The 25,682-nt window shown below is 53.3% G+C and overlaps 4 protein-coding genes across 10 annotated transcripts in view; 3 read left to right on the top strand and 1 right to left on the bottom strand.

The window, feature by feature from the left end:
- The window catches only part of SHANK1 (SH3 and multiple ankyrin repeat domains 1), a 161,217-nt gene that overhangs the window by 30,711 nt on the left and 104,824 nt on the right, over window positions 1-25,682 (top strand). The gene's annotated exons all lie outside the window — the stretch shown is intronic.
- Window positions 1,533-10,811, top strand: LOC309649635 (kallikrein-15-like; the record flags this gene model as incomplete). Its single annotated transcript, XM_082439789.1, has 4 exons — window positions 1,533-1,595; window positions 9,345-9,540; window positions 9,662-9,798; window positions 10,448-10,811. Coding segments are annotated over 4 exons (549 nt in total), but the record flags the coding sequence as incomplete, so codon positions are not given.
- On the top strand, window positions 12,227-16,896 carry KLK1 (kallikrein 1). The gene is made up of 5 exons (XM_082437075.1): window positions 12,227-12,364; window positions 14,138-14,297; window positions 15,533-15,819; window positions 15,966-16,102; window positions 16,693-16,896. Exons 1-5 carry the CDS (start codon window positions 12,319-12,321, stop codon window positions 16,846-16,848), a joined length of 786 nt encoding a protein of 261 aa, XP_082293201.1. The 5' UTR covers window positions 12,227-12,318; the 3' UTR covers window positions 16,849-16,896.
- LOC309648475 (uncharacterized protein) lies at window positions 17,002-24,669 on the bottom strand. Of its 7 annotated transcripts, none has more exons than XR_014256677.1 (3): window positions 18,614-24,664; window positions 18,159-18,226; window positions 17,002-17,916 (listed from the first exon to the last, which is right to left on the bottom strand). XR_014256677.1 is itself a non-coding variant. In XM_082437079.1 (3 exons), exons 2-3 carry the CDS (start codon window positions 18,747-18,749, stop codon window positions 17,961-17,963), a joined length of 402 nt encoding a protein of 133 aa, XP_082293205.1. In that variant the 5' UTR covers window positions 18,750-18,760; window positions 22,086-24,669; the 3' UTR covers window positions 17,002-17,960. The 7 variants fall into 7 exon arrangements, 3 of the variants coding, with proteins under 3 accessions (XP_082293205.1, XP_082293206.1, XP_082293204.1); XR_014256678.1 differs by having other exon boundaries at window positions 18,159-18,231; XM_082437079.1 differs by having other exon boundaries at window positions 17,002-18,226; window positions 18,614-18,760; window positions 22,086-24,669.

Raw genomic sequence — 25,682 nt, forward strand, 5'->3', positions numbered from 1 at the left:
GACTTCCTGGACCATTCTCTTGTCCCTCCCCCCAGACTTCTGCAGCCTGGATGAGCTTGAGCATCTCTCCTCCCCACTGTCTGCTCTCTCCTCCCCACTGTCTGCTCTCTCCTCCCCACCGTCTGCTCGTGCGTGTGGAATTGCTTACTGTGTGCTCTTAGCTCCTTACGCACTAACTCTTACTCCTTGCAAAATTCTGTGGTTTTATCTGATTATTATTAAATAAAATTATCTGATTTTAAGGATGAGAAACTGAAAGCACTTACCAGAATTTCCAAAACAGCAAGTAGTGGAGCAGGGGTCTGAGCCCAGGACCCTGAAACTCCACTTTTGACTGGTTCCATAATGAAGGGGGAGGGGGGGTTGTGGTGAGATGAAATTAGAGGAGGGCCAACACTACATGAGGAGTTCCCTGGGGCATCAAGAGTCCAGTCTCGGGCTTCCCTGGTGGCGCAGTAGTTAAGAACGTGCCTGCCAACGCAGGGGACACAGGTTTGAGCCCTGGTCCGGGACGATCCCACATACCGCGGAGCAACTAAGCCCGTGTGCCACAACTACTGAAGCCCTCACGCTTAGAGCCCGTGCTCCGCAGCAAGAGAAGCCACCGCAGTGAGAAGCCTGTGCATCGCAGTGAAGAGTAGCCCCCGCTCTCCGCAACTAGAGAAAGCCCACGCGCAACAACGAAGACCCAATGCAGCCAAAAATAAAAAAATAAATTTTAAAAGAAAAAAAAAAAAAGAGTCCAGTCCCCCTCCCAGAGTGGGCAGGATGCAGTGACTGTCTCCCTGGGGCAGGAGTTCCAGATGAGGCTTGTTCCCTCAGGGGGATCCAAAGGGGCTCAAACACCAGGCCAAAGGCATCTGTCCAGGGGTGATGGGAAGTCTCCATGGACGGGCTGCGAGCAGGGAAGGGGCAGGGTCAGCTCTGAGTGCATAGAGAGACCCTCTGAAGCCAACTGGTGATGGGCAGGAGGGGACAGACTGGAGGGTGGGAGGCCGCGGTGGAGGCTGGGGTGAGGGTCCAGGAATAGAGGGGAGCACCTGAGCCACACCGAGGGGACAGAGAAGCGGGACAGGGCTGGGCACCGCTGGGCTGTAGGGGATGAGGGGAGGGAAGGGGTGGAGACAGCACCCTCGGGGATCTGGCCACATGACTGAGTGGACAGTGGGGGCTGCCCCTGGGATGGGAAACACGGGAGGAAGGAGGAGGGGAGTTTGGGGAAAGAGAGAAACGTGTTAGGTCACGGTGAGTGAGAGGGATCTGGAGAGCCCGGGCCGGGGTGGGTGCCTCCCAGGAGCAGGTGCCTGCCCGAGGCTGGAATTCAGGGTCGGACGGAGAAGAACTGCTTGGTTGATGGCTGAACCATGGAGCTGATGAAGGAAAGACTCTAGGGAGTGTTCCCAGGAGGAGGAAGAGGGCAGGACGCAGGCCTTAGTGGAGGGGAAGGACGTCTGGGGAGTTGCCCAGGAGGACGTTGATCACCCAAGTCTAGCTCGGCCAGAGTGGGCGGGCGGTGCGGGGAGGGGCGTTGACATCACCGTGTCGGGGACGAGGCGAGGCGCGGCGCCCTCCCGCGGATCCTGCGCACAGGTCAGGTAAGAGCCTGGGCTGCGCTCTGGCCTGAGTTCAGAGTCCCATCTGCGTCACGGAGACGGTTACAGTACCCGCCTGTGTGGGCTAGTGGGAGGAGCATGTGTGATCTTGATGGAAAGCGCTTAGCCTGGCGCCCGGGAAGCCCTCGTTACGATTACCCCTCACCACCACCCAGCTGCAACAGAGGGAGGTGCCTCCAGGGGTGGAGATGAACAGACCAACTAGGTGTTCCCAAAGACAGACACTGGATTCTTCCCGCCCTCTGTCGTGACCTTTGCTGCGATGCCCCTCTCTGGGTCTCAGTCTCCTCTATATTGAGGAGGAGGGACTTCCCTGGCAGTCCTGTGGTTAAGACTCCGTGCTTCCAACGCAGGGGGCGCAGGTTCGATCCATGGTCAGGGAAATAAGATCCCACGTGCCAGCGCTAAGACCCCACATGCCGGCACAGCCAAAAAAAAAAAAAAAAAAAGGAGGAAGCCATCCATAATAACCATCTCACGGGGCTGTCAGAAGGATAAATGAGATAATGCAAGGCCAACACTCCACAAACAGAGACTGCTCAATTGACACTGTGGCTCACTGTGAGTCCAAAGACTTTGAGCACGAATTTGTGGCAAAATGAAGGGACAAAGTAGTTCTAGAATAGCTTCTAGCTATTCTGGGGGTCCCAGAACATCTGAAGATGATAGGGTTCTAGAATGTCTAGAGATCTGTGGTTCTAGACTATTTTACCATCTTGGGTTCTAGAGCATCTGAGGACCTAGATTTCCAGAATATCTCAGGCCCTTCTATTCTAGAATCTGAAGGTCTGGTATTCTAGAGCTTTTGAAGGTCTGTGGTTCTAGAATGACTGAGACCCTAGGATTCTGGAATAACTAAGGGTCTATGGTTCTGGAATGTCTGAAAGACATCTGGAGGCTTAGACACCATCATTCTCCCATATTATCTGTGTGGAAATCAAGGGCCAGGGACCCCTAGGCATTGGCCACTGATGTCCTTAACAGTCAGCCCCAATCATGCAGCCCCTTCCTATATATGTGATGGATTTCCAGAAACAGGGAGAAACTATGCTTATAATAGGTCCCAGCTTTCACTGGGTGATCTGAGGTCAGTATCTCCTTCTACCTGTGCCTCCTCATTATTTAAACAAGCCACAATAGACTCTAGACAATTTCCCAGGACCCTCTATGGTCCTGAGACACTGGAAAACAAATTTAAATTCCCAAAGCTTTGGGTCACCTTAATGATGATCTCCGGTCTCCAGAAAACAGAATCCAGATTTCAAGCCTCAGGATGCAGAATGAAGACTGCAAGATCCAGAATAAAGACTCTAGTCTCCCAGTCTCTAAAGTCATGCTCTAGAGTCAAGAGTCTAGGAATCTCAGAATCATGGAAGCCAGGCCCCTGTCTCCTAGTCCAGCCGCTTAAATACACAATGCAGTTTTCTGGGGGGTTTTTTGTTTTTTTGTTTTTGTTTTTTTGGCTGCACCAGGTCTTAGTTGCAGCAGGCGAACTCTTAGTTGAGGCATGCATGCAGGATCTAGTTCCCTGACCAGGGATCGAACCCAGTCCCCCTGCATTGGGAGCGCAGAGTCTTACCCACTGGACCACGAGGGAAGTCCCCACAATGCAGCTTTGAAATTCCATACTTCACATTCCAAAGTAAATCCATGAACCCTCAGAGTCTAGACCCAGACTCTAGAATCCAGGCCCCATAACTCAAAATCCAAAATCTATTATTCATATTCCAGGCCCCAAAACCTCAAGTCCTAGATTCCAAACATCAGACTCCAGATTCTTAGTCTGGACTCTAGATTCAGAGGCCCTGGATCTAGAATCCAAGACTGAGACCTGTCACTCAAAGGCCAGAGTCCAGGATCCAGATTCCAGACCCAAACTCCGGAAGTCACATTCCAAAATCCACTCCCAACTTCAGGTCATGAGTGCCCGATTCTAGGCCCCAAACTCAGAATTCAGAATTGGAGATCCAGAATCAAAGATGAAGAATCTAAGATCCAGAATCCAAAATTGGGAGGTTCAGGGCTTCCCTGGTGGCGCAGTGGTTAAGAATCCGCCTGCCAACGCAGGGGACACGGCTTCGAGCCCTGGTCCGGAAAGATCCCACATGCCGCAGAGCAACTAAGCCCGTGTGTCACAACTACTGAGCCTGTGCTCTAGAGCCCACAAGCCACAACTACTGAGCCTGTGAGCCACAACTACTGAGCCTGTGAGCCACAGCTACTGAAGCCTGTGCGCCTAAAGCCCGTGCTCCACAACAAGAGTAGCCACCGCAATGAGAAGCCGGCATGCAGCAACAAAGACCCAACATAGCCAAAAATAAATAAATTAAATAAATTTTTTTTAAAAATTGGGAGGTTCAGACTCCAAGATCCAGAATTGGGGATATATATCCAGAATCCAACATCCAGAATTGGATATCCAGACCCAGAATCCACTGTCCAGACTCAGAGATCCAAGATCCAGAATCCAGAATAGAGGGTTCAGAATCCAGAATCAGGGATCCAGAATTGGGGATCCTGGTCCAGCTCCAGAATCCAAGATCCAGACCCCTAATCCAGGCACAAGAAGCGTGACTCTAGAATCCAGTTTCTACACTCCAGACCCCAAATTCCAGCTTACATGCTCCAGACTCCTGGTTCTATATTTTCATCTCCTCCAATTTTCTGCTCTTGCCCTACTGTCTCTTCCCCCTTGACAAACTGCCCTTGGTAGGGAAATTCCTCCTCACAGACTCAGACAAAAGCTTCAGCCTAATAAATGCTCAGTAGGTCTTGTCCCCCACCCCACCAGCCACTTAGGCATCCCTGCCTGTAAACCTCTCAGCCACTTCCTCCCCACCTCACCCTATCCCCCTCCCCCAAGACCCGGGTGGGGCTGGGAGCTTATAAATTCAGGCATTCATGTGCCTTCTCGCTTTCTTCTAGCTTCCAAGCTACCCCAGATGTTGCTGGAGGATCTGGAGGGGATGAGATCTTTGAGATGGGGCAGGGGGTTTGGAGTGAGGAGAGACACAGGTCTTCGCTGGTCTAGGGGAGACATGGGATGCCCTGGTTCCAGGGAGCAGACATGGACTGCCCTGAGGGATTTGCATGTCAAGGGCACCTGGGTAGGTCCATGTGTTGTTTACTGAGGCACCGAGTTGAACCTGAACCAAGAAAATGTCCTGGAGATGCAAGAGGGAGCTGCAGTGGTGAGGTGGGGGAGGGGATGGAGTAAATCAGGAGGACGTCTTCTAAAGCACTTGTACCGGAGCCAGGAACAAGGTCAGGAGTTATCATGGGTGCAGGTCAGCTCAGCACAATCTCCCTGAGGCCTCCTGTGTGCCGGGCCCCTGGCTGGGCAGTGCTGGGGACACGGAGAGGACCTGACCTGAGCATTCCTGGGGATGGAACCAGAACAGGCACTATAGGCCCCAGAAGACATACCTGTTAGGTATCAGGGTCTCCCGGAAGAGGTGGGGGCTGAGCCTCAGAGGACAAATAGGAATTTGGAAGATGCGGGGGGAAAGGGCTTTAATTCAAGCCCAAAGCTTGCCTAGCTCTGGGCAGTGCTGGGGTCCAGAGTCCAGTCAGGCTGGGCTTGCCCTCAGGGAGTTCTTGGTCTGGAAGGGGAGGCAGACACCACTGACTCAGGGAGGTCAGAAGAGGCCTCCAGGAGGAAGTGGACCTTGAAGGGACCGGGATACCTGGGAGGAGGAACAGCCTGAACAGAAGTGTGGAGGCATGAAATTGCAAGAAGGAAAATGGGAAGAAATAGCCTAGACGAGCAAGGTCAGGAGAGACCTGGCCAGAGGGGCTAGAAGGGGAGAAGCCACTCATGGCCTCGCAAGTGAGGCTGGGGGACCGGGACTTTATCCTGGGGGTGCCAGGGGTCGGCGAGAGCTGTGAGTGGAAAAGGGACCTGGCCAGCTCCGGGTGTAGGGGGGTCCTGTGGAGCCAGGTAGGGGTACAGGCTGTGAGGGGTGTGGGACTTGAGTGGGGGGACGGGCTTAGAGAGGAGGACCCAAGAGGCCGGATAGGAGGCTGGTATGGGGTTTGGGGAAAGCATGTATCCTGAGCCAAAGCTCTGGGGTAAGTGGATGGTGTTGGGCTCTGCCAGGCTGTGGGTGTACCTGGGAGTCTGTCCCGGTGCCTGGAGAAACAGCAGACCCTTGGGAGATGGGGAGCCCGGGAGGAAGAGCAGGTTGGGGTGGGGAACAAGGATGGTGAAAAGGGGGTTCTTAAGAGCAGGTGGGATGAGTTTGTGTCTGGAGGGATCCAGGTGGGGGCAGGAGGGTCCAACCTCACACCCGCTCGCTCTCTCCCCTCCCCAGACATCAGCAGAGCCCTGGTCCCTCCTTCGCAACGTGGCTTCTCCTCACCTTCTCCTTCCTGCTGACGTGTGCAGGTGAGGTGGGCCCAGGTCAGGTCCGGGTCTGTGGGAGTGTAGTACCACCTAATCCCCCCAGCCTATCTGGGTCCTGCAGTCTGCCAGCGCCTCCCTCACTCGGGGACCATCTGAGGATCCTTCCCCCACACCCACCCCCGCCACATGCTGACACCCCTGGGTCCTCCCCCTACCCCAAGAGCTGTCAGGGGCCTGGGGCTGCTCTGGAGTTCCCATGACAATGAACATGGCCCTTGGGTGACACAGACCTGAGTTCGAGTTCTGGGGCTGCTCCTTCCTTGCTGTGTGACCTTGAGGAAATTGCTTCACCTTTCTGGTCCTTAAGTGCCTTCTTTAGAAGACAGCACCTACCTGCAACAATAATGGTAAGGGCTCAATAGCACGATGTAGGTAAAGCTTATACTAAGCATTAAATACATGCTGGGAAGCTCAAGAACACAGGCTCTGGGTTCAAATCCTGCCTCTGCCACTTTCTAGTTACTTAACGTCTCTGTGACTCAGGTTCCCTAACTGTACCAGGGAGATAACAACAGATGCTCCCTCACAGGGTTGTTGTGAGGATTAAATGTGGTCCCGGCCCGGGGTACCGCCCCGTCAAGGTGTGTTAGCCTTGCTGGGCACTTGGTATATTCCAGGCAGAGCGCCCAGCACTCATCTCGTCCTCTGTGGCTCAGAGTGGGGCAGCCACTAGGTCAAGGTGACCCCAGGTGGCAGGAGAGCTCCAGACCATGTTCAGCCACGACCCATGGAGAAATTAACTGTAACCTGATGCCTCTACCCTGGAAAAGTTGAAGGTGGACTTTTATTAACCCCCCCCCCCGCATGACCGTGACTTCTGGGGGCCCCTCAGACCTCCCCCCTGCTGCCAGCCTCCCCTCAGGCTCTCTCTGTGCTCTCTCCTCCCTGCCCCCCTCCTGCCCGCTGCACCCAGCTAGGGCCTCCGCCCTCCTCCAGCTTGGACTGGCCAGGGGCGGCCTCAGTGCCCAGCTGTTCAACCCGCGCCCTCTGTCCTTCTCTGTAGGACGACCCCACCCTTCCCTTGTTAAGCCCCTTGTCCACCACATCCGCATTCCCCCCGCCTTGCCAGGGTCCTTGGCCCAGTTCCTGACCTTGGCAGGTAGAGTGTGGGCATTTGGAGTGGCTGTGCAAATCTTGCCCCAGTGCGGGCGTCTGTGTGCCTGGCTGTGACCTTGAGGGGATATATCCACATTGCCCAGTGTAGGGGGTCATGTCCTATGATCTTGACGCATCCCTGTGCATGTCCTCGTGCATGGTGCAGTGTGGGTAAGGGGCGTGTGTGTGTGTGCAAAGTCCTTTGTGTCTACATCCTGCCCACATGTCGGAACCAGGTCCCCAACTGTGAAACTCAGTTAGTGACCCTGAACATCAAGTGAGTGACTTGGGGGCTGATCTAGAGATGGATAAGTATGTCCTGACCTGGCTGCCTGTGTCTTGAGCAATGTGTCTTTGACCTTGAATGCCACCTTTGTGTCCCATGTTTCCCTGGGTCTGATCTAGTGGGTCCACATCTGAGCTCTGGCCCTCTGGGTTGGTTTTATAACTTTGAATCTCCACAAAGTGACTTGGGAATGAATAACAGTTTTCACCTTGACAATCTTTATCTGGGTCTGCACGTATGTCTGGCTTACTTTGGCTAAATTTGTGTCCACAACCTGAACATCCACACATATGTCTACATAAATAAATCTATATGCTCTTTGTTTAAAATAACTAATATTTTTTAAGCAGTTACAATATACCAGGCATCATACACACACTCTCTCACTCTCTCTCTCTCTCGTGCTCTCTTTTGCATTTAATTCTTACAACAATCCCATTATACAGATGAAGAAATAGAGGCACAGAAAAGTCCGTTTGCTCAAAGTCTCACAGATAATATGTTTGGATCCAGGATTTTTTACTCTATCACTTCAGATTTAACCACTATACTATAGACCCATGTTGGTGACAAGTCTTTTGGGACCTGAGTGTGTATCGGTGTCTCTCCCTGTGTACCCTTATTAAGGACCTCACCTTGTTGTTCAGACCCCGTGTGCAAGTGTGCAAGTCTGTGGCCTAGTATATGCAGATCCACGCTGGAGACTGTAAATTTAGGTCTGAGCTTCTATGTCCAAACCTGTGTCTGTGAATGTGTGTGTGTGCACACATATACACACACATGCTCATGCCTTAACTATCCTTATTCACATACACATATGAAGTTCTGTGCTGTGATTCTTGAAGCTGCAACCCATGTACGTGCAAATGAGTTTCAGCTGAAAGTGCTGTCCGTATCAGTTCCTAAGTTTGGAAGACTGGTTGTACCTGTAGGTTTGCCCATGACCTTTTGTGGCTACATCTGTGTCCTTGTAAGATACTGCATTTGGCTGAGATGTCCAGACTCTGGAGCCAAGAATGTGTGCCACACAGATCGAGTGGCCACACCCTTTTGGTGTCTGTGACAGCTCGGTGTCCTTGAAAGGCTGGTTCCAAGTGACCATCTGTCCGGACCTGTATCCACTGTCCTTGTCTCTACTCCCAATCCCAGAGGACTTCCTGCCCTCTGGTCCTCTCCCTGTCCTCTCTCTCCCGGAGTCCTGTAGCAAACGAGTGGGGGCCGAGGGCAGAGGGACAGTTCTGGAGAAAACAAGCAGCAGTTGTAAAAGCTAGAGAGAAGGCGGTGCTTAAAAATCAACAGCAGGGACATCTTAGGAAGTTGGGGAAAGGCAACAGGTGGAAAATGTGTAGTGAGGTCAGGGTACAAGGAAGGCGTAGGGTGCAAGGGAGAGGACTCTGTCCTCGGGGGTCTTCCTCTGTCTCCTCTCTCCGTGGCCCAGGGCGACAGTGACGAGGTGCTGAGGGGTGATAAGTGTGCGCCCCACTCCCAGCCATGGCAGGTGGCCCTCTTCGAGCGTGGACGCTGTAACTGCGGGGGTTCCCTCATCTCCCGGCGCTGAGTGATCTCTGCAGCCCATTGCCAATCGCGGTATGAAGGCTTGGGGTCCTGAGGGGGCGTGGCGGGAGGGTCTAGGGGTCTGAGAATCACGGATTCTGAGGACAAGAGCTGGAGCCTGGGGATTGAGTTCCAGGTGTGCGCGTGACTTTGGCACCTTGGTCTCTGAGAGGCAGAGGCTGAAACTATTGGCTTCGGGGGCCTTGCGGAAAGGCTGATGGGATCTCCAGATTCCCAAAGGGTCAGGGGACCCAAAGTTGCCCACTCTTTGATCTTTCTGTCTGCTCCGCACCCCGCTTGCGGCTAACCACTCGCCCGCACGGCTCCGTGAGAGCTGCGCCAGCGCGATGGCCCGGAGCAACTGCGGGCTGTTTCTCTCACTGTCCCACAGGCGCGTTACGAAGCGCAGAGCCACCGTCATGATATCCCGTTACTGCGTCTAACCCGGCCCGCGCGCGTCTCTACCAAAGTGCCCCGGATCCCGCTGCCCACGCGCTGCCCCCAGCCCAGCGAGGCCTGTGTGGTGTCTGGCTGGGCCTTGGTGTCCGACAACAAGCCCGGGGCCACAGGGAGCCCCGTGTCACAAGGTGCGTGGAAACATGGAACTGGATGTCAGGCCTCGAGGACCGTATTGTCCAGGGCCCTTGGGCGGAGGGAACAAGGGCCTGAAATGTTGTGGATTCGCTCCGACTCCACTGTCCTCCCCAGTGAGACTCCCAGATACATTGCATTGGGCCAACATCAGCATTATCTGGACCACATCTTGTAACAAGGACTATGCAGGGCGCCTGGTGAACACCACGGTGTGTGCGGGCGTGGAGGGCAGAGGCATGGACTCCCGTGAGGTCAGAGCTGACAGGGAGCCATGGAAGGAGGGGGAAGAGAGGGGAACAGGTCTGGGAGTTGGAATGGGGCAGGGTTTTGCTTGCTTTGGGCCAGAGAAGATGTTAAGGAGCGTTTTCGGGGATGGAGGAGGAAGGGCAGTTAGAATGGGGGTGAGGTTGGAGTTGGGGTTAGAGAGGCAATGGGTTTGGGTTGTGTTTGGGGAGGCAATGCGGTTTGGGACGGCATGGGCTGGCGTTGAGAATGTATATGTGTTTGGTTTGATCTCAGATGGGAAATATGTCAGGGTTGAACTGGGGATGGGGGTAAATTTTGTTTGGGAGGCAAGAGACATGACGATCGGGGCTGGGTTGTGTTGGAATGAAGATGGGCATGGGTTAGGTTAGATTCTGAATGGGAAAGATGTGGGGGTCAGGTTGGGTTGTGGTTGTGGGGAGGTGGGATTGGATGTGGGTTGTATTGAGCTGTGTTGGGTTGAGGTGGGGTTGGATTGATTTGGATTAAACTGGGTTGTAGTGAGTTGAGTTGGGGTGGGTTGGCCTGGGGTGGGGTTGGATTGGGTTTTGATTGAGATTCTGAATGGTGTTTAGGATGGGGATGGGGGCACTGGATCCAGAAGTTTCCCACTCAATCTTCCCCTTCTCCCTACAGGGTGACTCCGAGGGATCCCTGGTCTGTGGGGATGTCCTGCAGGGCATTGTGTCCTGGGGTGATGTCCCCTGCGACACAACCACCAAGCCCAGTGTCTATACCAAAGTCTGCAGCTACTTGGAGTGGATCAAGGAAACCACGAAGAGGAACTGACTATTCTGACCTACCACCTGTGTCCCTGACTACACAGAAGCCCCCATGGCTGGCCAGAAGCCCCATCTTGACCTGGAACAGAACTGGGCCATCCCCCAAGACCCCGTCCAAGGCCCAGAGGTTAGCCAAGGACTTGCCCATCTGAGACCAGAGCTGGTGCTCCAGGTCACCTGTTTGATACCAGAATAACAGAAAACACTGATGCAAGTTTCTCTGTGGAAGTTTCTGCAACTTACTTCTGGGGATGAAGGGAAATGGGGGCCACAGACTGGGTGGGGAGCTCACAGCCACTATATACTGTTCCTTTTCACCCACTGCCCTGACGTTCATTCAGCATCTAGGACCAGCTATTTGATCTTGAGCAAAAGACCCAACCTCAGTCAGCCTGGGTTTCCCCCATCTCATATTGCTTTCCTCAGAGGGTTGCTGTGAGGATTAAATGAGGTGATTCATATGAACTGATTTGAATAGTGCCTGGCACTGAGAAAATACTCTGTATTTCTGGACCCCAGTGAAAGAACGCAGCACACACTAGATGCTCAAGAATGACTTCATTTTCTTCAAGATTTAGTTCTAGGCTTCCTGGGAGCCATGGCAAAAAGGCAAAAACTCTCCTTTCCTTAGGCAGGTTCCTGACCTACAGCAGAGGTTGGGCCCCCATGAGCTGCTTTGATTTTACTGAAGAGCCAAGAGAATGGGTTGGAAACCTTAGAAATGGATTGGGTTTATCATTGAGGCTGCAGGAATCTAGTTCCTGACCCCAAAAATGTGATCTTTCAAGGTCACTGAACGTCAAGGCACAGGAACCTGGCTCCTGAGACCTAAATAGTTTATGGAGGGGGGGTGGGTGGATTGGAATTTGCAGAGACGATCTCTTGACCCTGCAAGGCAGGAGTCCAGGATCTTTGGGACTTTGGAGGACATGACCTTGAGCATCCAGATTTGAGGAACAAGGAGGAGGTAGGTATTGGGTCCCAACATTGTTTGGGGGGACATTAGATTTTGAAATGCTAGGAAATTTACCCTGGGAACCACTGAAACTTCATATTCCTGAATCTGGGGATGCTAGGATTTGGTGAGGGGAGGTGCCTAAGATTTTATTATGAAAGGAAGAGTAGATTTAGGGGCCTGGATCCCAAATCTAGGAGTGCAAGAGTCAGGGCATTCTGAAAGCAAAGGCTTACATTTCAGGGGGTTCTAGAAGCTGAGAAGCTGGTATCTTTGGCTAGAAGTGGTGCAGGGAGAAAGGAATCAGGGCCCCACTGCTGGCATTTGAGGGTATATTGGGTCTTGGGGTACATAGCCTTACGTGGGGCTAAGGTATATGGGGTTTTGTGTTGGAGGGCAACGGTTCTTCCGCCTTGCTGTTTCTGCTTCCTCTTGCCCCACCTCCACCTCCCCTCGCTGGCTCTGTCCCCAAGAGCAAGGCCCCAGGAGCTCCAGGCCCTGCCCTGTCTGGCTTCAGGCCCCAGGAAGGCTTCCAGTGCGACAGGGCCTGCAGAACAACAGCTGCCGGCTCTCCCGCCCCTTCCACAAGCGCTGGGGGTGGGAGAGGGTTGTCCGGCCCCCAGGAGGCAGGGGCAGGGCCTTGGCCAGCATCTGGGTGCCAGCAGGGCAGGGGTGGGGCCCTGGGGGGATGAGGGCTATAAAAGGCTCCTCGGGGAGGGCTCCCCAGCTCCAAGCTCACCGCCTGCCTGCCCCTGGACACCTCTGTCATCATGTGCTTCCCGGTTCTGTGCCTTGCCCTGTCCCTGGCAGGGACTGGTGAGACAGTGGGAAAGATGTGGGAGGGCGGTCGGGCCCCGGTTCTCATGCTGCCCCCCGGCCCCACTCCATGAGTCCCTCCCCTCCCACATGGCACCGCAGCCTGCACCTCTGCCACCCAGTCTAGCCCAGACCGGACACCAGGCTGTCTCTTATCTCTCCCAGCCCCACCCTAAAGTCCAGCCTGGCCCCTCCTCAGTGTCACCTTGCTTGCACTAGGTCCCTGCTCCCTCGGGAATAACCAGACTTTTCTCCTCTTCCCCTCTCAGATCCCTGCCCCCATCCACTTTACTAAAGGGGCAGATCCTGGGCCATCTCTGTCTCTCTCTTCCACGGAGCCCCCCCCCAATCCCATCAGATTCTGGGACCCTAATCACCCTCTCCTATCCCTAGTTCTCTATGGCCCAGTGGTCCGGCTCTTGAGGCCCCAAATCCTACCACACCCTGGTGATTTTCCCCATCCAGCTGTCAGCTCTCAACTAGCTCCTTCAGTCCTGACATCTGGTCCCCCACCATCCCCCCAGGACCCCAAATTTCACTAGACACCTGTGCTTCTTCAAAAGCAGACTTTCTGGTCTGTGACTAAGTAGGCCTCCCATCTGGTATCGGGGGTGGGTTCTGCAAAAGTCTCTTCCTCATCTCTTTGCTCCAGAACCCCACATCCCGCAACCCCAGCCTTTTCCCCCCAGGAAAAATATCCAGAACCCACAATCACATGCTCCTTTCCTTGGAGAATCTCCATCCTTCCCCAAGCTCCAGCCCTTTACCAACCAGAACCCCTCCTGTGCAGCTCTGGTCTTCTGGGAACCCACCCACCAGGATCCCAACATGTACCTTCCCAGCCCAGCTGTCCTGCCCTAGGTACCCCAACATCTGATTCTAAAACCCCACATCAAGTGAGTTCTCTCTGTGTTCCCACAGCTGTTTGGCCCCTGATATGCCTCCTTCTCCATTCCTGTCTTGGCGCTGCTCCCAAGAAAACCCCAGATCCCTCCAGTAGCCTCAGCCCATGAACCCCAACCCCATGAGAATCACCCGATCCCAGAATGACTGTTATTCCGCTCTCCCGTCTCCTGAGCTCCCTCCCAGTCTGACCCCAACCTGGTCCCGGGGCCCTCACTCTTGTTAGAATGCCATTGCTACATCACAGGACCCCTTTCCCAGCCTAATCCTTTCATTCATTCTTTGATCTGGAACCCCAAATTCTCTCAAATCTCCCAGCCCCGTTCCAGGAACCCCCAAATTCCCCAGATGCTCTTCTTGGCCCCTCTAACCTAATTGCCCAAATCTGCGTTCTTTCCAGAAGCCCAAAAGCTCAACCCAAGCCCTAACCATTTCATCAGCTTGAGAGCCCCTTAATCCTCCAAATCCTTCCTCCTGCAGCCTCTGACCTCGTCTCCTGGTGCCTTTATCCTTGGTTTCCCCTCTCAGAACCCATAGCCTCCTGTCCCGCAGTCCAAGAACCCAAATCACCCAACCGCCTCACCAGATGCCTGCTCCAGATGCTGTCTTGTTGTTCCCTACCCTAATCCCGGGGGTCAGCTCTGCACTCAGCGTAGTCTCCACGCCCAGGACCAGCCACCAACCCACAATCCCAGGGATGGCTCCAGAATTCCAGGCCCTTCCCAACACCCCTGGCCCATGTTCAGACCCCCAGCTCTGGTCCTCTACCCCCATGAACCTCCAATCACACAGCTCAGCTCCCTCTCCTAGCCCCGTCTCTTAGCCCCATTGCTAACTCCACCCGACCTGACCCAGCACCCCCATCCACAGGTGCTGTGCCCCTTATCCAGTCCCGGATCATAGGAGGCCACGAGTGTAAGAAGCATTCCCAGCCCTGGCAGGTGGCTCTGTACCGTTTCAGCAGCTTCCAGTGTGGCGGTGTCCTGGTGGACCCCCAGTGGGTTCTCACAGCTGCTCACTGCAGGAGTGAGTGAGTAGGGGCAGGGGATCTGGAGAGGGGGGCACACACAGGATCAAGCAGCCAGCACTGTCCCCTCGGATAACCTCAGGGGAGGCTGGGGGACCTGAGGCAGAGAGGGAAGGTTGTGGTCCAGGGTCACAAGGAGAGGGGCAGGGCTGGGACTGGAGGACCCCAGGGAAGCCCTCTCCATGGTTGCCTGGGTCTCTTGGGTCTGTCCTGTTGTCTCTCTTTCTGTCTGCCTCTGTCCTATCTCTGTGTGTGTCTCAGTAACTGGCTCTGCTGTGGGTCTCTCTGTGTGACTGTGATTGGTCTCTCTCTCCCTCTCTCTTCTGTCTCCATTTCTCTGTGTCTCTCCCCGTCTCTGCCTATCTCAAGTCTCTGCTGCCATCTCTGTCACCTATGTCTCATCCTCCAACTCTCTGCCCTGTCTCTCTGTCTCTCTCTGGGTCTCTGCCTCACTCCCTCTCCCATCACTACTGAGCGCACCTCCACCCCAGAGAAATGGAAGAGATTATCCATCCCTGGGCAGCCCCTCCCTCCACGCCAATCATCCACTCCAGGGGGACACAGAGAAGGTCTAGTGGGGGCAGTGGAGGGAAGGAGGAAGGAGAAGAGAGAGGGAGCTGGGGCAGGAAGGGGACGCCGACCTTGGGCTGGGGGCCAGGTCACCCGCCTGCTGGGGAACCAGCCCCGCAGCCCCAGCTGCGGCTGAGCTGGTCGCCCCGCCCCCTCCCCTCTCCCTCCCCCCTCCCGTGCTCCTCCGTTTTCTCTCTCACTCTCTCACCCCTTTGCCTCCTCTGTCTCTATTTCTCATTCTCTCTTCTTCCTTTCTCCTCCCTTCCTCACCTGGTCCGTTTCTCACTCTCCTGCCTCGCTCTGTCCTTTCCCTCTTTTCCTCTTTCTTTAGTCTGTTCCTCACGGTCTCTGTCTCTTCCTCTCTGCCCCCTATGTGCTCCCTCTATCGCACCGTCTCCCCTCCATCTTTCCCATCCTCTCTACTGTTCCAAGCTCTTCTTTGAGTCCATTTCAGTCTGTCTCTGTCTGTGACATTGTCACATTCTTTCATCTATTTACTCGCAGTCTCTTTGTTTTCTGTGACTCTGTATCTTTCCTCGGTCTCTCTCTCTCTCTCCCTCTCTCCCCCCCACCCTTCCTGTTTGTCTTTCTCATTTTGGACCCTTCCTCATGCCCTCCCTTTCTACCTCCTCTCTCATTCTCATCGTCTCCATCTTCTCCTTCACCAGCAATTACCAGCTCTGGCTGGGTCGCCACAACCTGTTTGAGGATGAAGACACGGCCCAGTTTGCCCAAGTCAGTAAGGACTTTCCACACCCCAATTTCGACCTGAGCCTCCTGAAGAACGACACCCTCCCCCCAGGGGAGGACTACAGCCATGACCTCATGCTGCTCCGCCTGGAGGGGCCCGTCCAGATCACAGAGGACGTGCAGGTCCTGGAGCTGCCCACCGAGGAACCCCAGCTGGAGAGCACCTGCTATGCCTCTGGCTGGGGCAGCATCGAACCAGATAAGTGTATGCCAGGGCCACACCCTGCAGCCTGGAGCCCAGGCACCTGGGTGTAAGGGAGGAGGGGGCTGGGGACCTGGACTCCGGAGTCTGGGGGAGGAGGGCTGAGGGGGTGGGGTCTGGCCACAGCCGTGTTTCTCCCTGGCCCGTAGTCACTTACCCAGATGACCTCCAGTGTGTGGACCTTATTGTCCTGCCCAATGAGATGTGTGCCAGTGCCCACCCCCAGAAGGTGACAGAGTTCATGCTGTGTGCTGGACGCCTGGAGGGCGGCAAGGACACCTGCGTGGTGAGACAGTCTGTCCCCCGGAGCCTTGCTGTGCTGGGGGAGGGGGCTCAGGTTCTGGACTGGGGTTCAGAGCTAAGCAGGCACCTGTCTCCATAGCTTCCCAGCTGTAGCCCTCTGCCCCCTTTCCTTCCTGTATCCCCATCCCGGCATCCTGGGTATCTCCCTCCTGCACATCATAATTCGCCTGTTCCTCTAACACATGCTTACTCTCTGGTCAGAGAAAGCTTCTCCGGAGAGGTGACATCTGAGATGCGCCCTGAGGGCGGGAGTGTCCTATGGATGGGTCCCGCTCCTCCTCCCCACTGATCTGTCTGCAGGGACCATCCTCCTCCTGGATCCTCCCTCCCCCCCCCAACCCCGGGGAAGAAACTGGACCCTGAGGTCCCATCCCCATTGGCAGGACTCAAGCCACTATCCCCTCTGTTGGAATCCCCGCTGATGTTCTTCTGGGAGGGGACTCTGGAGACAATTGTCTCTTTCCCCAGAGATGGGGAGTCGCTGTCTGGATCTGTGCACCCAGGTCCAAGTGCTGGAGCCCCCCAGGCCCAGCTAACCTCTCTCACACTCTCCCCCTCCCCCTTGTGCTGTAGGGTGACTCAGGGGGCCCGCTGATCTGCGAGGGTATGTTTCAGGGAATCACGTCATGGGGCCACATCCCGTGTGGTGCCCCCAATAAGCCCTCCATCTACACCAAAGTGATTTTGTATGTGGATTGGATCAAGAAGACCATGGCTGACAACCCCTGAATGCCCCCGCCCTGTCCCTTGCCCCCAGTAAAATCGAATATGCATCAACTCCTGGTGTCATTTGCCCTTCCAGACGCTAGACACCTGGGAACTCAGGACCCATCCGGCCCAGACTAGAGCCTCCCCAGCCCTCCCGGTCTCTCTCGGCGGGAGATGTGCAGTTATGATCAGGGGGGAAAGGAAGGGTCAGAGGCAGGTGTGGACAAAGAGGCAGAGAAAGGCTCAGACCCCAAAGGACAAGGCAAGAACTCTGAGCCCCACTCTGCCCTGGGGGAGAGCACGAAACGGAGGCTCGGACTCAGAGAGATAGGGCCCACGTTTTATTGTGGCAGGGAAGCCAGGAAGGGGCGGGGGGTATAATTGCAAGCCACGCCTCCCTGGGGCGGGGTCTGTTCCACCGAGGAGCGGGGCTACATCAAATGCTGGGCAGTGTCGTGTCGGCCCCGGGCAAGACTGGACATCCTGGGGCGGTGCTGGCCCTCGGAGGGGTAGGAACTCCTATGATGAAGTGCGGCTTCGGGCCACGGCCAGCGAGGGCTGGACGCCTGGGGGCGGGGCCTAGCTAGGCTCGGGGGCGGGGCCACACCAACAGGCCACACAGCACGGGCGGAGTGCGGAACTGGAGGGGGCGGTGTTGGACTTCCGGGGTGGGGGCAGGGGGCGGACTCTGGGCGGGAACAGAGCCGCAAAGGGAGGGCCCTGGCTCGAGGGGTGGGGCTTTGCCACCTGTTCTCGGAGGGTTCTTAGGGCGTGGGACCTCCAGGGAAGTCTAATCTCGGGCGCGTGGCCAAGATGAAATGGGTGGGCCCGGCACCTGGCGGCGGTTAGGCGTCAGTGTCCTGAGAAGCTCGGGTGCAATTGCTTAGAGAGGCTTAGACGGGGGTTCTTGGGGGGGAAGTGACCTGGGCTCTTCCTCGGTGCTCTTGGAGTCCGGGTCTGACTGCTGCTGTTCGGACTTGGACTTCAGGGTGCTCTGCTGCGAGACGCACCGGCGGCGGCTCACCCGCAGCTCCGTGGAGGGCCCCCTTTTGCCCCACATGCCCACGTAGTTTAAGTAGCTCAGGGTTCCTGGGGGTGGCGGCCAGATGGGCTGCTGGACTCCGAACCCCGCCCTAGGCCCCGCCCTCTCCCTCGAGGCTGACCTCCCCGGGGGTCCGCCCCAATCTGGCCAGAAGCCCTGCCGGGTATTCTCCCCGGGTTCCGCCCCCTGCCGAGACCCCGCCCCTTCCTCCCGAGGCCCCGCCCTCACCGGCCCACAGCGTCAAGGCGCCGGCGCCCCAGCACAGGTAGGTGGTCACCAGGTAGGATACCTGTGGCCTCGGTTGGAGCGTCTCGCAGTTGGCTACAAAGAGCGTCAGGCTGAGGACAACCAGGAGCCCTGCACTGGGGTGGGGCCAGAGATGGACACGAGGCTGGAGAGGGACCCCGAGGCCCCCAGAAAGAGAAAAGAGAGACATCCTCTCCCACCCTCCATGACAAGGGCGCGCGCGCAAACACACACACAAGACAGAAGATACCAGGAGGGGGCGGAAAGAAAGAGGGGGAAACAGGAAGAGAGTGAGAGGCCCAGCACACTCACCCCGACTGAGAAGGATATAGAACTGAGAAACACACAGGGAGGGTGGGGCAGAGAGCCCAAGAGGCGTTCAAAGACAGAGACCCAGCAGGACAGAAACTGAGACACACCTCCCCAAAGCCAGAAAGAGAGCCCCGGGGAGAGATGCTGAGGTGGGGAGGGCACCCCTTCCCCCAGGGAAACACTCACCGATGCAAGAGCTGAGGGAACTGAAGATGAGGTCAGCCTTGTTAAGGCGGCGGAACACTGGCCGGAAGGAGAAGCCCATGGCCAGGAGGAGGAGTAGACACAGGATGAGGGCCACGATCATGAAGCCCATGCTCATGTGGATGAGAACTGGAAGGGAAGGGGGGAATGCCCCAGAGTCACCCCCGGATACTCTCCAAGGTCACCCTCCCAGCTCATCCCCACTGACAGCCCTGAGCAACATCCCCAACAGACACCCCCAAATTTTAGCTACAGACATCCTCAAAATCACCCCCACTGCCCTCGCCAAAGTCACCTCCTTGAAACCCCAAAATGACTCCCACTCTCACAAAGTCAACCCCACGTACCCATAAAGTTAACCCAAAGTCTTTAAAAACCCACTTTCTTTAAAAATTGTGAATCACTATGTTGTACACCTGAAACTTATATAATACTCTAAGTCAACTATGTCTCAATTTTGAAAAAAGTCATCCCCGCTTGCACCCTCAAAGCTGTCCCAAATCACCCTCTCTTACCCCAAAGTCAATCCTAGACACTCTCGTAATCAACTCCACACATACCTCCAAGGTCACCCCACAGATGACCCCTGAGTCACCCCCACTCACATCCTCAAGTTCACCCCACAGAATCATCTCTATTATTTCTAGAGTCATCCCCACAGTCACCCCTAAAGTTATTCATACTCCCAAAAGATGCCCCACAGCAAATCACATTAATACCTTCCATACCAATCCCAGGCACTCCCAATAGCACCCTTAGTCACTTTAATCACCTCTAAAGTCACGCTACTTCTCTCCCACTCTTACCCCAAGTTTCCCTAATGACCCCACTCACACCCCCAGACCTCCCCAGGTATCCCAATGTCACCCCCATTCACACCCTAGAGCCCCCACAGACATTCTCCAAATCACCCTCCTGCCATCCCCTAGAGCACACACACAGATGTACACACAAGAAAATTTCCAAATACTCTAAAACCAAAGTACCTAAAAGACGTAATCACACTCAGTATAAAATTGATATTTATCCAATTTGCATTTCAGTATGACAAGAGTTTCAGCTCCTTCTGAGAATTACATCCCTCCCTTTTAGCCCTTTCCTACTTTGCCTACTTTTGAACAGTGCAAGACTATTTCAGCCAAATGAGCTAAGACTCCATTTGCTTTGTTTCTGGCAAACTGCACATGTTACAAAATAGCAATAGTGCTCTCAGGATCAATCACATAATCCTGGTTGAGAGTTTTTCATGACATACCCTGCCCTCTGGGGCCACAGAGGTAGTCATGTGACTCTGGCTGAGCCAATCACAGTGCCCCATGACCCAGACAGTGGTGATTGGCTCAAACATGGGCACATGACCAAAGCCAACCAATCAAGCTCTTCCCAGGGACTTTTTCTAACTGAAGCTGTCAGAGACCAGCTCTTTCTTCTCTAATCAAGAGGATTATGAGCTTGGAGCTGCCTGAGCCTTGGAGCCAGCCTCCTAGGTGACAGGAGAACTGAGAGAGTAAAACTAAGAAGAAAAAGCAGGCAAGAGAAGGAGAGAAAGAGAGTTGGGATGACACTCAAGTCCCTGGCTCTTGTCATCCCAGAGACAAGCCCACTCTGTAGTTTGGTCAGAAGGGATGGCCATTTGCAGCTTACCTCCGCACCATGCGTTTCGCCTTCCTGCCGTTCCTCACTTGGAGTCCTAGTTATAAGCCAGTCAGTACGTTGCATGGCTCTAGCCACCATGCTTGGTTTGGGGGTACCTTGTGACCCAGTCACACAGGACTTTTGCAGGAAATTTCTGCACTCTTTTTTCCTGCCGGACCTGAGGTCTGAGTTGTTAGCAGTTCTGCCAGTCATCCTTCTGTCTGCTTTCAGGTTCATTCCCCACCCTTCTCTGTTCTGCATTACAAGGACTACATTTCCCAGCCTCCCTTGCTCACTGACTTATCTCTGTTTGGCTCATGGGAGGCACTGGCAGAAGACTGGCTCTAGCGGGAGGGGACAAGCCAGGGTCTTTATTCTCCTCTCTCTCTGCCTCAGTTGGTGTCTTCAGCCATCGATGCATTTCTTCTGTGACTGTAGCCACCTCTAAGCAAATCCCAGCATGAGTCTATGCCTTCCACATGGCTCCGACTTCCAGGCTCCAGTAATACTACTTCTTCCCTGTGTCCTTCTGGCGTAGGGGCCTAGCAGCTTCCTGAGTTGCTAATCCCTGATTTGCCTCACCATTCCTACTCGGCTTCTCAGCTCTTCTATTACCCATGAAACCAATTCCCTATATTTACTTCCCTCTGAAGCACCTAGAATGATTTTTTTTTTCCTAACTGAATCCTGCCTTGCCACTACATGGAGCCTTGAGAATGAAGCCCACTCAAGTAAGTAACCAAGAAACAGACAGACAGTAATGTCTGATGCAGTCCCTTGGACCGCTGAATGCAGCCATATCTGAAAGCATTTCTACCCCCATACTTTTTCACTTAGGTGAGCCTGTAAATTCCTTCACTCAAGCTAGTTCAAGTTAGAGTTTCTACCACCTGTGATCCAAAGACTTATGACTGATTCAAGTCCCTTCTGTAGGCTCCTGGCAAGGAGCACAGGATTCAGTACTGCCTGAATACCACCCACCAAAATCACAGTCAAACCCTAAAACACACACACACACACACACACACACACACATAAAACCATAATTGAATGTTCACCAAAAATCTAGAAGGAGAAGAACTCCCCAAAGCTGAGGAGCAGTTGGTAAAGTCACAGAGGCAAAGGTGGAGAATTTAGACTACATAAAAATCCTAAATTTCTGCACCTAAAAAATAATTAAAACCTTCACAACCTATTTGTTATTTCTTTATGCCAACCACAAAGCTTTGTATATTCTTAGCATTCAATAAATGGTGATTTACCTTTAAAAGAGAACTGTAATACTGCCATGTGTGTTTTTTAAATGATATATAAATAAATACATACCTATATATGTGTGTGTATGTATATATAATCTTATGTGTATATAACCATAGCCATTTTCTCATATATGCAGAGACTTTGACTAGCAGAACACACAAGAGCTTAAAAATGGCTTCGTAACATCGGTTGCCCCCAGGAAGGGGAGCTGGGAGGGACGGGGGACAAAAATGAGAGGGAGACTTTTGCATTTTTTAAAATGTTGAACCACACAAATATATTACCTGTTCAAATAAAATGAAAGTCATTTAAATTTTAAAATAAGGAAAAAATTTTAAATCACATAGAGGGATTCCCTGGCGGTCCAGTGCTTAGGACTCTGCGCTTTCACTGCCAAGGGCCCAGGGTTCAATCCCTGGTAGGGGAACTAAGATCCCAAAAGCCGCGTGGTGCAGCCAAAAGATAAAATAAAATACAATAAAGTAAAGTAAAATAAAATAAAATAAAATCACACAGAGTTAACATTTTAGAACAAATGAGGAATGTAATGAATATTCGCCATTCTTTTTTGTCTTCCCAGCGCCTTTGAACACCAGTCCTATGTTTGGGGAATTTCCCAATGTTTGTATCCACACTTCCCAGCAAGGAAACCAGCCTCTTACTGCTAGGACCTCAGCATGTGACCAGGTTCCACCAATAAAATAGAGCCACGCTAAACTTGGAATCAGCAGCCAGGAGAAATAGCCGTGAACTCTATTCTAGTCGGGGTGGCTGCAACTTCCTCCGGGGTCCTGGGGCAGCAGAGAAAGAGGTTCCCCAGTGGAGTCCAGGCCTGGAGAGACTGGGGTCCACACGTCAGGCTACAGCGTGTGTGACCAGTCAGCCAGTCCTCAGGACTCTTTCGGCACAGTCTTCATCACTCAGTCAGTCCCTGGAGCCCAGTTCCCTGGCCTCACAGAGAGTCTATAAGCTCCGCAATATCCTGTGTAAGTCTATTTTCTGCTTAAACCAGCTTGAATTGGCTTCTGCTGCTTGTCATGAGAATCCTGACTTCCATATGGGGAGTGTATATCAAAGCCTTACAAAATTTCCTCAGCCCTTTTGAAGCACTGCTATTCTGCTCTTGGGAATATATCCCCCAAAAGGAGTCATGCTCAAAGAAAGTAATGTAAATAGAGGGGGAAATTGTGCACAGTTGCTTTTGCCCACCCAGCATCCATTCCCATTCTTTTGGCAAGAGCAACTTGATATTGTTCAGAGGAACTCTCTGCCCACCCTCTGTCCTTGTGATTCTGACAGAAATGACCCCCTCCGTTGACTCTTAAGAAAAGCATGTGATTCAGACCCAGCCAGACACAGCATGACGTCCTCCTGACCACAGCAAATGATTCAGGGAGGAGTGAGAAATCCCAGGGTAGTTAATCTGATCCCATCGGAGCTAATCCTGAGACCTTTGTGTGAGGGCCACAGAAGAAAACTTATTCTCTTTTCTTCTTCGTTGCTTACAGGAAAAAAATGGGACCCGGGAGCTGCTGAGAGCCCCATTGCCACTGTATGAGCACAGCTTGCCTGAGGGCCCAACACAAAAGAATCCTTCAAGGAGAGATGGCAAGAGACAGATACCTTTTGAACACCTGGATCCCGAAGCAGGGACAATTTATGCCTGCAGACTTTTCCATAACTTGAAACCAGCTTGAGTTTGAGAGGTATAAGAGAAAGAGATAACTCAAAATAAATAAATAAGATTAATACCACACAATATTCTGGAAGTTTTATGAGCACTTATTTGAGATCTGAAATGAAGGTAGGTGCATTGGCTGGTGGGGTGGCGGATCCTTATAATAATAATAAGAAATCTGGGGGTAGCACTTACTATGTGCCAGGCACTGTTCTAATTTCTTTACGTGTTTTAACTCACGTATTCCTCAAACAGCCCATGAATTGGTACTACTATCACTGACATTATAGAAACGAGGAAACTGAGGCACACAGGGGTGAACAAATATGCCCAAGATCACCCAGCTACCAAGTGTCTGAGGCAGGATTCAAAGCCAGAGCTCTGGCTCCAGGGTCTGGGCTGCCTCTGTGGCAATGCTCAAAAGCACTGGAAACGCGGAGACCTACAAGGAGGCAAAATGTTTCTGAAGGAGCTGGAAGGCTCTTGTTATCTTAAAAAAAAAACCAAAACACTATTTTAAAAAGAGTGAGAAAGAGAATGAAGGTGTCTAACCATCTAGTCATGAGGCAGATTGGATTCTGGCCAAGTGTAACGCTCTTTTTCCCATGAGCAATGACAGTCCTGTTTCCTCATAAGCCCACATATAACTCCAGGAAGCTCCCTCATAAGGCCTTCAGAGAATCTCCAGAGACCCTCTCAAGAATTCTAAAGATTCCCCCCACCCAACCAAGAACACCCAAAGAGATTCCCCCAGAGATTCTCTCCCCAGATCATCTCCAGAGACCACCCCGCCCCCAAAGCATCCCAAAGCCTGCCCAGGCTCCTACTGACCGGTGACTTGGCCCAGGCTGGTGCACTTGTGCTTCCCGCAGTTGGTCCAGAAGCCCAGGTAGCCAGTGTAGGAGCCCTGCAGGTAGGCCATACGCCCATCCAACATGCCGAACAGCATCAAGGTCGCCAGGATGTTGAAGACAAGACACCAGCCCCGCAGGACAAACTTGCGGTCTTCCTCCCAGGCAGAGGCTTGTTCCACTGGGAAAGAATAGAGTTCTGGAGGCCTGGCTCTGCCTGCATCACTCGGTTGCGTCCTAGTCTCCATCTTCGAACACAGCCACGTCTCCACCCTCACCCTAACCTTGCCTTTTACCCCATTCTCAATCCCCTTCCACCCACAGCCATCTTCCCATCCCCACCCAAACCCCAATCCCAATTTCATCCCCACCTCTGTTTCCTGTCCCATCCCAGCACCATCCACAGCCCCGTGCCATCTGCAATATTCTCCCTGTCCTAAACCCCGAACACAACTCCATTCCCATCTCTAGCCCTAATGCACATCTCCTCTCCCACCCACTACCCATCCTAAACCCAGACCTACTTGTTCTGTCTCCGACCTCCTCCTCTGTTCTCTATTCCGCAAAGCCCACCTCCACCTCCACTCTCAACATCATCCCCTTCTCTCCATCCCTGTCACATATCCCAACCCGAGACACAGACAGCTATGACACTGGTTCCAAAGTGTGTTCACGAGGCCAAGACCCATGGTGCCCAAAGAGTGAACACGGGTGGTGCACCCGACATTCACCAAGGGCTGTGATCTGCCAACCTTCCAGCTTGCAGGGACCCTGACCCCGCACTGCTCACTTACCTCCAGCTACGCTGGACTTCACAGGGTCCCTCCCGCACACCAAGAGGCTACCTTGCGGCCTCTACACCCTGAGTTCATGCTCCTCCCTCTACCTGGGGCACTAGTCTTCCACCTTGGCCCGACTGCCCCAATCACTCTCACCTCCAATATCACTTCCTCCACATCTCCTTTCCTGAGCCCTACCCCACCCCCAGGCTCAATTCTTAGCCAGGTTGCCCATTAAACACTCTCACAGTACAGTGTGCAATTCTCTCGTACGTGCACATCTTAGACTTGGGATTTATTATTTCACTATTTATTTCCCTGCCAGTCTTCCATGAGGGTAGGGAACCAATCTCTTCTATTTCCTGCTGCATCCCTATTGCCTGGTACAGAGCCTTTGCTCTTTGTTAACTAAAAAGAATAATGAATGAATGCATGAATTAATGAATGAAGGGATGGGTGCATTGGTGGTACCCAGTAATAGTCATTCCCTTCTCTTCTTCTTAGGTACATCCCAACGTGGATTTCGGAGGAAGTTGGGTCTCTGAGTCCGGAACTCAGGAAGGAGCTTGGGAGATGGAGAAAGAAACTTTTAGGACTGAATCAATATCCATGAAATGTAAAAATTCAACAGGTTTTTCTTACAATGTGTTCTGAGCCCTTTTGCGTGTGATCAACCCATCTCATCCTTGTAACAACTCTCTGAAGTATCATTGTCTCCTCTCACAGATGAGGAAACAGAGGTACAGAGCAGTTAAATGGATATTCATGTAATTAAAGACATAAAAGTTTACGGGGTTTTTTTTTTCCCAAAAGATCATCACTAAAGCCAAAGGAGAGGATGAAGGAGA

Source organism: Balaenoptera physalus, assembly GCF_965194825.1.
Source record: "Balaenoptera physalus genome assembly, chromosome: 19".
Classification (NCBI taxonomy): Eukaryota; Metazoa; Chordata; class Mammalia; order Artiodactyla; family Balaenopteridae; genus Balaenoptera; species Balaenoptera physalus.